General features: G+C 36.8%; 1 protein-coding gene across 1 annotated transcript in view; it reads left to right on the forward strand.

Moving 5' to 3' along the window:
- TMEM178A (transmembrane protein 178A) overlaps positions 1-12,763 on the forward strand; it is a 78,200-nt gene that overhangs the window by 51,923 nt on the left and 13,514 nt on the right. The window contains exons 2-3 of the mRNA XM_012540251.3: positions 9,438-9,551; positions 12,563-12,700. Coding sequence (XP_012395705.2) covers positions 9,438-9,551; positions 12,563-12,700 — 252 coding nt within the window. The remainder of the gene's footprint in view (positions 1-9,437; positions 9,552-12,562; positions 12,701-12,763) is intronic.

Here is a 12,763-nt window from a genome sequence, read left to right on the forward strand (position 1 = left end):
TTTTATGCATTTAAAAACATTATTCTGAGAAGGCATTCATGGAGTCCATCATACTATTAAAGGAGGGCATGAAACAAAACAAAAAACATTAATTACATCATATTATATCCTCCCAACCCTGACAGATAGGTGCTATTATTATCCCCATTTTTCTAGATGTGGAAACTGAAGCAAACAGAGTTAAATGACTTGCCCAGGCAGGCATAGCTAGTAAGTTTCTGGGGCAGGATTCAAACAGAGATCTTCCATACTCCCCAGCACTGTATTCACTGCTAAATATTTCTCTGGGAAATAAAGGTGAAACTTATTTATTTCAATTTTCTTATCTTTATTTTTTCTTCAATAGTATTTTTTTTTCAGATACAGGTAAAGATACTTTTCAACATTCATTTTTGTAAGATTTGTTTTCCAAATTTTTTCTCCCTCCCTCCCTTAACTCCCCCCTCCTTAAGAAAGCAAGTAATCTGATATTGGCTAAACATGTGCAATCCTTTAAAATATATTTCAATATTTGTCATATTGTGCAAGAAAAATCAGACCAAAACGGAGAAAAGTCATAAGAAAGAAAAAGCAAAAAAAAACCCCCAAAAAACAAAAAACAAAAAAACGATGAAAATACTATGCTTCAATCCGTATTCAGTCTCCATAGTTCTCTCTCTGGATATGGATGGCATTTTCCATCCCAAGTCTAATAGAATTGTATTGAATCACCACATTGTTGAGAAAAGCTAAGTCTCTCAGAATTAATCATCATATAATCTTGTTACTGTGTACAATATTCTCCTGGTTCTACTCACTTCACTTAGCATTAATTCAGGTACGTTTTTCCAGGCTCTGATGAATGTGAATTTAAAGAGACCCAACCCACAGATCAGGTTTCATGATGTAAAGAGCTTCAGCATGTCAGAAAGTTACATAAATCCATTTATACAAGTATTCATAAATAAATGAATATATATATATATATATTTATAAATGTACATGTTATGTAACCATGGAGCATGTTGTAAGCACTCCCCTATATTTTGGAAAAGAGATGACCATATGTCAAGGATATTATAGGTTGGTAGGTATATAACAAGATCTTATTAAACAATTATTATGTGCCCTCCATGGTGTAAAGTGGTAAGAGTACAAATATAACAACAACAACAAAAGATAGCCCCTGCTCTCAAGGAGCTTACTTTCTAATGGGGGAAGATACCACAGGAAATGGAGCTAAGAAGGAAAGTAGAGATTTTGTGGGGCAAATACTGAGTCTGAAGCACCATTAGGAGGGAAATGAAAATGACTGGTATTTCCTCCAATTTCCTCCAAAGGAGGCTGCTGGGAAGAACTCATGTCATTTTTCACCAGGCGGGGTTCCTCTGGATTTCTCCATCACACCTCAAAAACCTCTGTATCTTGGAAGATAGAACTCATACCTCATCAGTCCCATCTTTCCCTGGAACCCACTCCTTCAGCTTCCTTTTGTGTAGAATGTAAACTTCTTGAGGACACAGATTGTCTTTTTGCTTTTCTTTGTATTGCCCAATGTCTGTCTAGCAATGTCCTTGGAACAAGTAGGAAAAAGGGGTATGAGTGGAGGGATATCCCAGTATAAGAAGAACCCAGGAGCTAAGGAAAGTTTCAGGATGAGAAGGCAGTTAAGGCATAGCAGTGAGTAGAAGGGAATACTTTCATTGAGTGAAAGAGTGAATGTGCAATTTCATCAACTAACTCCCTTGGGCTATCACATTTAATTTTTAAAAAGTAAATACAATTTCATTTCATTCACTAGTATTTGTATGAAAGGCAAACCATACCTAACTAAAAGTGGAAAGCTTAGTTTCCCAAGGTTCTTTAGAGTTATTTTTGAATTCTGCCTTCTCATCCAGCGCGATGCTAAACCCAGATATATAGGAATAACTATCACCTGCTTGACAAGAAGTGCGAGGAACCTCTTCTCTAGAGTTTGAGTTTAACTTGGCTGCTCTAGCCTGGATCTGATGACAGCTTTCATTATCACTTTCTCTTCCTAATCTGAAACATGTTGAGTATGTGCTCAGTAACAGCAGGAATCAAATATAATAGTTGTCTCAATCAGACCTTTCCCCAATATTCATTCTGCTCATTTTTTTTTCCAGACTCACTTTTTGAATGTGATAGACATGCTCACTCACCATAACTCAAGGGCTATTTATTGAGTTCATGTCATGTATCTATCATGGAATTAGGGATATAGGGATAGAAAAGATATTGAAGGTTTCTTGTGTTTTATAAATATTAGAATGAAAAAAAAGAAGGAAAGAAAGAACAAAAGTAGGAACGAAGGAAGGAAGGAAGGAAGGAAGAAAAGCATATAATCAAGCTTCAAATTATAAGATATAAACTCCATTAATGATCAATTTGGCCTGAATGATTAGGGTAGGTTTCTTGGAAGATTAGGTCTTGGATTTGGTTTTGAAGGATGAATAGATTTAGTATTGTAAGAAAAAAGTGGAGGATGTTCCAGTTAGAAAAAACAGCATGGTGAATATCAAGGTAGTAGAATTGAGCTTGACAAGAGTGTGGATAATTTCATTTAAGTAATACAAAGACAAATATCAGACTGAAGAGTCTGGAATCAATAGGTGGGCAACAGACAACCATTGTAATTAAATGAATAGGAAGGTATAATATTGAATAATAGGTTAGAATAATAAAATTTACAGTAGGAAAGAACAAGAAGAGATAATCTGGTTTATGTTGTTGCCTCAAGTAAGATAATAGGTCACATGCATGGTGTAGATTAGATGAAGTTTCTAAAAGTTAAGATCATCTAGAAAATTGGTTTTTCACGAAAATTATTTTAGCAGTATTAGGAAGGATAGATTGAAAGTGGAATATAATGTCTACATGGATCTCTAGTCACTTAATCTCTCTGGGTCTCAGTTTCCTCGGCTGTAGAATAAGTTATTTGGATCAGATGACTTCAAAGATCTCTTTTAGTTCAAAATCTATAATCCTGTGACCCCTTAGAATGCTATCTTCAATAGTTCAGATGTGAGGGGATGAAGGCTTGAACTAAATTGGTTGGCGACAGCAGAGGAAGGTTCGGATTTGAGAGAAAAGGCTTATCATTGCTATGTCCATTTGTTCCTCTATATTTGTGACAGAAAGTTGTTAACTTCAAATGTAATATTAACTGCCACTATCTCTTAGTAGTGTCCTTGAATTCAAATCCTTACGATAATGTTGATTAGTTTTGAGCTGAATCATACCTTAAGCCTCCACCCTAAAACTTCTCCTTGCGAAGTCAGACAGCAATCTTTTATGTCCTTACCCCTTCCATTTGGATTCATGGCATGTAGGACAAAATAGCCAGAAGGAAGTGGTCTTTCTTGTTCAAATTCCTGAGGGTAGCTAGTATCTCAGGACCAAGCCTACTGCCTCTTCCCCGACTCTTCCACAAAGTCTAAAAACCTTCCTCATGGCTCTCTGGGTTGGGATATCCCTTGTGCTCTATACTTATGGGACATTCTCCAAGCTGGCCTGTTTGCTTCCTTCTTATCTCAATTAAAGACTCTTTATTTCTCAAGTCATAACTGATTTATTCCAGGACTTGACATTTCTTTTGTATAAATTCCTCTTGTTCATTTTAGAATAGACACAACACAGTGCAGTACACAAGTGGGCACATGACCAATTCTTTCCATACTTTCACTCAAGGGCCTGTGGTACCTGTCTCAGTCCTTGAAAAAAGCAAAGTATAATCATCAAATATGTTCTTTACCATCCCTCCTAAGTCCTACTCACCTCTCACTGTCTTAGATTATTTTATGTGTCATCTCACAACTGGTTCCACCTGGCCCTTTAAGAGCCTAATTAATCACTAAATATAGTCCATAAGTTGCTCTTTGCAACCCCTGCATGTATCTTCCCCCCCACTGTGTGATGCCATCTGGTGCTGTAAACTCAGTTTCTGTGCTCCCTTTTAAAGAGCCAGATTCGATGCATTCTAAATCAAGAATGTTGTGTAATTTCATAACTTCTGGGACCAAGAAAAGATTTGAATCTAATGCCTCCTTGTGGATGGATTCAGCATAACTATAGCATGATATGCCATTTCCTCAACTGACCTCAGATTTTTTTTTTCCTCAAGTAAAAGAATTTAAGTAACCAACAACTGGTTCTTTCCCTTCTATATTTTTGTCTAGTTTGCTTTTCCCTGTCCTATTGATAAACTGTAGGAAACACAAACTTAATAAACTTTCCTCTCTCCAGTTAAATTTATATTAGGGTACTAAAACAACTGTTTCAGAAATAAAAGAGCCAAAAGTAATGTTCTGACTCTAGCATTTCTCTTACCTTCACTCACAATTCGCTAACTAATTCAGTCTTGAACACTAATCTTCTATGGGAGCCGAACACATTGGTGCCTGGAAGCAAAATTCAGTGCAGAATCTCCCTATGGTCAGTAAGATCTCCATTGGTGCTCAGGTCCCTGAAATCTTTGAGTGTTATGGGGTAAGGAAATGAATATTGCCAGATGAAATGCGTGCTACCTTTCTGTGTCTTTTCCTAAATATATGATTCTTCTTCCCCACTTTCAGTATTCTTGGCTGTTGGCAGATAGATCATCAGCCTGGTAGGAAAGGGAAGGCAATTCTGTGATCTGCCTATTGCCTACCTCTTCACTGGCACACATCATTCTTCCCTGTGGCTTCAGAAAGGACTTAAAGGAAGGCTCCCTACCTGCCTAACCATTCTCTGCTCTTTTCCTCGCCTGTTGTGATGATTCCATTCTGTCCAAGGGAATGATGGGAGAGGGGAAGAAGGCGAGAGGTACAGGAGAGTTACGATTACATGAAAGTGATCATAATTTCCTAGGCAGAGAAAAACATCCCTCATTTTAGCTATTGTAGTCATGTTTACTATTTCTACTCTAGAATTCAACCATCATTTATTAAGCTGCAACTCTGCAGAGAGCTCTCAAGGCACATAGAACTTGTATGTGTCTTCCCTAGATAAAGCTATTGCAGTTCCATCATATTCTGTGTAACTATATCTGCTCAAAACCATAGTTCACAAGTCTCCAACTGATATATTTTCTTTTATAAGTCAACTGGAGGACAAACTTAGTTCAAAGCTAAAATATTCAGTGAAATGGTATGGTAAGAAAGCAACAATTAAATGCCTTCCTTATGGATTTGGACCACTCTCTTATGAAAACCTTCACCATCAGTGGGAACAGTAGATATCCATGACATAGAGGGTAACATGGAGAGAAAATATATGGCCAGAGAGCATGGATCAAAGGAGAAAATATTTATGGTCAAGGAGCATGTATATTGGAAGAGCAACTCTGGAGTGGTTTGCCATTTCCTTCTATATTTCATTTTACAGATGAGGCATATAGGGATAAATGACTTGTTTGGGGTCAAGCAGCTAGTAAGTGTCCAAGGCCAGATGAAAATTCTTGACCTCTGATCTGGCACTCTAACCACTGTACTGCCTAATTGCCATCATTGCTGTATACCTAATAAAAATTTTCAATATATTGTACTCTTCCCAGTAGGTTTATTCTTTGCTGATCTTGCCTGGTGTACAATTTCTGTATAGTGCTTAGTATCTGCTTGACATGATAGTCTGTGTAGGATGCTACACCCTATAGTTCTTGTGTGGCTGCTGCTTAATATTGTTCTTTTGCACCCAGGATTCTGCCAAGTAGAGCTCCACTCACTTTGACTTAGGGTTAGACATTCCTTCCACATTTGTGCTTAATTTCTAGTTGCTAAACTATACCTTATCACTATCAGTTTAGAAGCTTCCCTTGCAACAAGCTTCAAAAATCTCTGAGTTTTTGTTAACCATTTTCCAAAATCCATTTCTTGTTAATCCTTGCAAATGAATGGGAGTAGGGGAGGAAATACACCAAACAAAAATAAGATGAAGGGATAAAGTCCTTTTCTTATTCTTACCTTTCATGTGCACATATGGTAGCCATAACAAGCTACATTATATTTAGAAAGTGCTTAGCTTTATATGTCAAGGACCATACATTCTACTAGGGGATTCAATATATACATACATACACACACAGATTTTAAAACAAATAAATAAACAAGGAAATATGAGTAGAAAGAGATTAATAGCAACTAAGGGTCCAGAAGTCTCCTTAGGACTTATTGCTGAGGGATTGTGGAAGGAGATTTAAAATGGAGCTTTATATGAGTTGTTTTTCCAGTCATAATTATTGGTCTACATAATTTAGCCATCTAGATTCAAGTGGGTTTTAGAAACAGGTATTTATTAATATGGTAAATGTAGTTAATATAAAATATGTCTCCACTATCTTCCCCCTTCATTTTTTGTGACATAGTCTCCTACATGTACATATAAAGTCCAAAGGAAATTTATAGAACATATGTTACAAAAAGGTACCTTACAGCACTTGGTAATCCTTTTTGTTGGAGTCCTCAAGATGATCTCCATAGATAAAGCATAACTTTTCTGATGAATTCTTCATGGAAATTCAAAGTATTATTCCTCCTTTCAAAGCAAGTGTGGGAGAGAAGATCTGGAGTCTTCCTTCTTGGGAGTTTAGCTATAATGCTCTTTCCTTACTACTTGGTTGAATCTCTGAAGCCCAAACTTTCTTGATATTCTCTAGACCCATAGGACCAATTTCTTCAGCCAATTGGAATATACTCCTTATGTATTCAGTTGATCATCTCAGTTGATGAAGGACTTTTTTCACTCTTAGTCTAAAGTCTATGATTGATTTATTCCATAGAGAATTCTCACCCAGTTAAGCTTTACTTCTTAACATTTTACATGGTTTTGGATAACTAGATATGTTTAATCAATCTCCATCATTGTACTGATATGTATACTTATTATCACTGCCATTAGAAAATAAGCTCTTTGCCAGTAGGGATTATTTCATTCATTGTATTTATATCCCAGAAGCTTAACACAGTATCTGGTACATAAGTACTTAATAAATTCTTGTGAACTGATTGATCCTTGAGGCAATAAGGACTGAAAATTTTTGAACATAGTTCAGTCAACTGTGCAGTGTGTCCAAATCCAAAGTAAGAAGCATTTATTGTTGTAAATATTCCAAGGAAAATGCCCTTAAGTGAAGGCTTAGACCTGATCTTCCCCTTGTCTCCCCTTTCCTCTTCTCTTCCTTCTCTTACAAATGGTTATATGCAACATGTGCACTAAAATGCTACAACCTGTTTATGTCAAATGAACGATCTCTTTGTACAAAGACATAGTACAGCAATGTCAGTAATCAAATCTTTGGGCACATTTAAAGTAGCCTTGGGACATTGGTCTGTGGAATTCTCACACTGATGAAATCACAGGCCCTTGGAGAAGATATTTGTCTTCTTTCTATACCACAGTAATGAAAGGATTGAAAGAGGCAGGATGATGTGATGAAGACATCTGTTGCCAGGAATGTTGAAGTACATCTGTAATTCCAGTTACCAGAGAGGCCTCTGCAGACAGCTTGAAAGCTCGGGAATTCTGAGCTTCAAGAGACTAAAGCCAATTAGCTATTCACACCAAGTCTGGCACTAATATGGAAAACCCACAGAAAAAAAACCCACAGAAGGGAGTGAATGAAGATGGGGCTATTTTATGAAAGGCAAACTGACCTAGATTGGAAAAGGAATAGGAAAAAGCTCCTGTGAAGTGGAATTGGGTCCATGAGTGCTCATTGCATTTCCAGTTTGGACGAGAGAGAGACAGAGACAGAAAGAGAGAGAGAGATAGACAGACAGACAGACAGAGACAAACAGAGAGAGAGAGAGAGAGAAGAGAGAGAGAGAGAGAGAGAGAGAGAGAGAGAGAGAGAGAGAGAGAGAGAGAGAGGAAGGAAGAAAGAGAAAGAAAGGAAAGAAGGAAGAGAGAAGAAAAAGAAAGAAACAAAAAGAGGAAGAAATGAAGAAAGAAAAGGAGGGAAAAAAGAATGAAGAAAGAGAGGAAGGGAGAGAAAGAAATAGAAAGTAAGGAGAGAGGAAAGGATAGATTGAAGAGAGAAGGAAAGAGTAAGGAAAAAGAGAAAGAAAAAGAAAGTGAGGAAGAAAAAAAGGGAGGGAAAGAAGAAATTAAGAAAGAGAGAAAGGAGGAAGAAAAAATAAAGAAAGGAAGGAAAGAAGAAAAAGGATGAAAGAAGGAAATAAGGAAAAAGAAAGAAAAAAAGAAAAAAGAAAGAAAAATAGATCAAGCTCTGGCCTCCATATCTTTGCCCAAAATGTTCTCCATTCCTGTAACACTTTAATCATCTTTTTTCTTCCTTCCTCAGCTGTTGCTGCCTTTTATTTAGCAGTAATTTTCAGATTTTCCCAATTATTATCTACCCGCCCCTTTTGTTCCTTTTGTGTATTTACAAAGTGTCCTTCCTATCTCAATAGAATCTAAGTATCTTAAGAGCAAAGCTGTTTCATTTCTGCTTTCTAAATCCTCAGTGCCTATTACAGCACTTAATACTTAGTAGGTGCTTAATAATGGCTTATTGAATTGAATTGAAATAAAACAGGGTGTGAACTCAGGAGCCTAGTCTTCTTGCTGGGCCATAAATTCAGTGGATGAATGTCCAATAGGATCTCTTCTTAGAAATTATGGTCCTTGAGCAGAATGGCTTTATAAACTTTTTTCAAAAAATCTGTAAAGTATGACCAAACTTGGGATGAAATGTCACAATACAGTGTGGAATATGTATTTCTATAAAAACCATTTAGGAAAGCTAGGGTCCAAGTCTCTTGGTTCATACAGACCCCTCTCAAGGAATCATAGACAGAATTAGTTCCCAGTTTCTTCACTAAGATAATTTTTATTTTGGCCAGCGCTAAATCACTTATCTCTTTGAAGTCTCAGTTTCCCTTTTCATGAAATGGAGCTAGTCTACCTCCCAAAATTATGAGGATTTGATAAAATCAGAAATTGAAAACATGTTATCTAAAATCAGAATATTATTCCAAGCAAGATGCAAATTTATTTACACTTATTTCACATTGAAATTGGATTCTTCATTGCTAGTCCTAACTAGTCTGTTCTCAATTATACTCATATATATTGCCTGAGGCAAATTTTAAATTTCAAGCTTATGTAGCCATGTAGTATTCTCCTGGTTTATTTCCTCTTCTCTCTCTCTGTCTCTCTTCTGTCTCTCTCTTCTCTCTCTCTCTCTCTCTCTCTCTCTATATATATATATATATATATGAAAATTCAGTTTAATATCCACAGAAATATGAAGGAAGGAGTTAACAGAAGGATGACTTAAAGAAAATTGCTATTTTGAGCAAAGGGATCCCTCCATTACTGAGGATAATCAATAGATGACTAACAAATATTTTTCCCTTATTCAAAAATTTTTGTGAATCTATCATTCCTTCTCATACTACTCTTTTAGCAGATTGGCTTTGAAAACAAAACTTTTTTATTTTTTTCTCTTTTTCAAGGAATCGCCCAAAGATGCACAGCTATCAAGTATCACTTTTCTCAGCCAATTCGTTTGCGAAACATTCCCTTTAATTTAACCAAGACAATCCAGCAAGATGAATGGCACCTGCTCCGTAAGTATCTATCACAAAGGTGTTCCACAGGAAGCAGAGACTTCCTACAGGAGATTTTGTTCTTTCCAGAACCCAACCTTGATTACATCTAGTTAACAACCCAGCAGTAGATGTTGGCAGCAAGAAATGGTGCAGTGGATGTTTGCCCTTGGGACCCAATCACATCTAGTAGAAGCTGATGAAACTAATTCAGTGTAAAGAGAATTTGACTTGTTTACCAATTGAGCCAGTGCATATACATTTACATCTCTCTGTCTCCTAACACAGAGACAGAGACAGAGAGACAGAGTGAGAAACAGGAGAAAGAGAAAGAAAAGAGAGAAAGACAGAGAGATAGAGATACAGTGAGAGACAGAGTGAGAGAAAAAGTGTGTTTGTGTGTGTGTGAGAGAGAGACAGAGAGAGAGAGACAGACAGACAGAGATAGAGAGGAGAGAAACACATACCGAAACAGAGATACATACACAAAGAGACACACACACAGACACAGATACACAGAGAGAGAGACACACACACCAAGATAGAGAAGAGACAAAGAGAGACAGAGAGAAGAGATAAAAAGACAGACAGAGATAGAAACAGAAACAGAGACACAAAGAGATAAGAGATAGACAGAAAGAGACAGATTGAGAGACAGAGAGAAGAAAGATAGAGACAGAGACAGAAAAAGAAAGACAAAAAGAGAAATACACACACAGAGATACACACACACTGAGATAGAGAGAGAAGAGACAAAGAGAGACAGAAAGAAGAGAGATAAAAATACTAAGAGACAGAAACAGAAAAGAAACAGAAAAAGAAAGACAGAGAGACAGACAGAAACACACACAGAGAAAAGAGACAGGAACAACACAGAGATACACAGAAAGAAATATGGAAATAGAGACAGAGACACGGAGAGCAAGAGAAACAGAGACACACAGAGAGAAAGAAGAGACAGAGACACACAGAGAGAGAGAGAGACAAAGAGAAGTGACAGAGATAGAAAGAGACAGAGAGATAGAAAAGACAGAGGTAGAGAAGAGAGAAATCACAACATGCTTGCCCTGTTGCTGGGATTTTGTTTCTTTGTTTTATTTTTATAAACCAAGTTTGAGGCATTGAGTGAGAAGAAATAATCACCCATGTCTAACCCAGTAGTTAGGCGTGTTTTTAATTTGCTTATACAATTTTTTTTTATCCTCCACTCTTTTCTCAAGTCTTTGTACATCTGCTCAAATGTCCCTGTGAATGTATGTCAGTAATTTTCTGGGGAGGAGCTGTAGGTATCTGCATGTCTCTAAGGCAGCAATTATCTTTTTCCTCATCAGGAAAACACATTAGAACACCAGAAATAATCCCATCACATTTAGGAAGCAGAATGAGGTAGAAAATCCTCCATGATGATAGCTATCAGGTAGCGGTAGCAGATTAGATGACTTTTTAAGAAAATATTTAAAGCAAACATAAGACTGAAACCGTTCACTAATGAACACAACCACAGGGACAAGTCTTGTTTGTTATTGTTAGTCAGTAAACATTTATTAAGCTTCCACTATATGCCAGGTGATGTGCTAAACCTTGAAGATCCAAAGAAAGGATAAACTATTGTGTAAAAACCAATGAAGTGAAAATCCTGAATCAGAACAGGTCTAAGGAATAGCTTTGTATTTTCTTTCCATGCCACTTAAATTGGAATATTGAATGGTCTTACATTCATATGTATTGTATCTAAAATTTGTAATCATTAGGAAGTTGAAGTCATCACAGTAAGAATTAAATATGTTCTATTTCTAAATGCTAAGGTGTCCTGAAAATTCCTTGAGATATCTGACTTTTAATCATCTTTTCTCAGCAAATCAAAGATGAATACTTATCTAAATTATTTTCATGTCTAAGTTCTTTAAGAGCAGATTTATGAGTTGCCTTGATAATTTTTACCATTGAATCATGCAGACATCACTAGCAAGAGCTAGACTGAGACAACATCCTGATGAGGAAATTACTTATTCATTCTGAGTTTATTCCCTTTTATCCCAGTATGATTTCTTCAAGTTTTGCTTTTATTGGTCATTCCTTTAGTCTTGTCTGACCCTGTAGTATTTTTTTTTTTTTTTGACAGATACTGGAATGGTTTGCCATTTCTTTCTCCAGTTCATTTTACAAATGATAAAACTGAGATAAATGGGGTTAAGTGGTTTGCCCAGTTACATAACCAGTAAGTGTCTGAGGTTGGATTTGAACTCAGAGTCTTCCTGACTGTCCTCAGAATCATCTACCTGCCTACATTCTTGGAGTGCTTTCCGGTATCATATAGACTGAGAATTTTTTTCCCATTGAAAAAAAGATTTTATGAAATCTCTCCTTAAAGGATCAGTTTCTCTCCTTAAAGGAAGAACTTAAATTGCTGCCATCTGGAATAGTACTGACCAATTTTACAGCATAAATTGATGCTTTTGTATTAGCAACCCTGACATGAGCAGTAGCAAGGTCAATTAAGTAGATAGAGGAGTCAGCCTGTGGGTCAGGAAGACCTGATTTCAAGAACCTCTTCTGCTTCTTACTGGCTTTGTGATCTTGAGTTGTCAGCTAAACTTTTAGTGCAGAAAATCACTGAAGATACATTCACTGTCTCTATGTTCGCTATTCTGATAGACAATTCTCTAAGGTTGTGAGGTGCAAAGTAGTTGCCAATCTACATTACTAGAATTTACTCACTGGGAGTTTCTGAACTAATTAGACCACAAGCTTGGATTGAAGCATGTTTCAAGTTAACCCATTCTTCCTTTAAGCCCAGTTCTCTTTGGGAATCCTTTTCTGACTTGATTTAAAATATTGAGTGCAGTCAAGAGAGCTGGTGGGTACATCATCTACTCCCATTTGTATGTCTATTCCCCCTTTTGCTCTTTTGAAGTTTTCAGAAAGGAGGCTTTTTAACCTTTCCCTTCAGTATCCGTATTAAACTCTTCCTTATTTTATTTCTATAGCCCAGAAGCATTAAATACTCTGTTCTATTTCTCTTCTGGCACCAGACTTACGAAGAATCACAGCAGGTTTCCTGGGAATGGCTGCAGCTGTACTCCTCTGCGGCTGCATTGTTGCCACTGTCAGTTTCTTTTGGGAGGAAAGTCTTACCCAGCATGTTGCAGGACTTCTTTTCCTTATGACAGGTATGGTAAAAATACCCCCTTTCCTCTACCCATGATAGGTGAACAATACATTTTTCTTGGCTC

Source organism: Sarcophilus harrisii, chromosome 2, assembly GCF_902635505.1.
Source record: "Sarcophilus harrisii chromosome 2, mSarHar1.11, whole genome shotgun sequence".
NCBI lineage: Eukaryota > Metazoa > Chordata > Mammalia > Dasyuromorphia > Dasyuridae > Sarcophilus > Sarcophilus harrisii.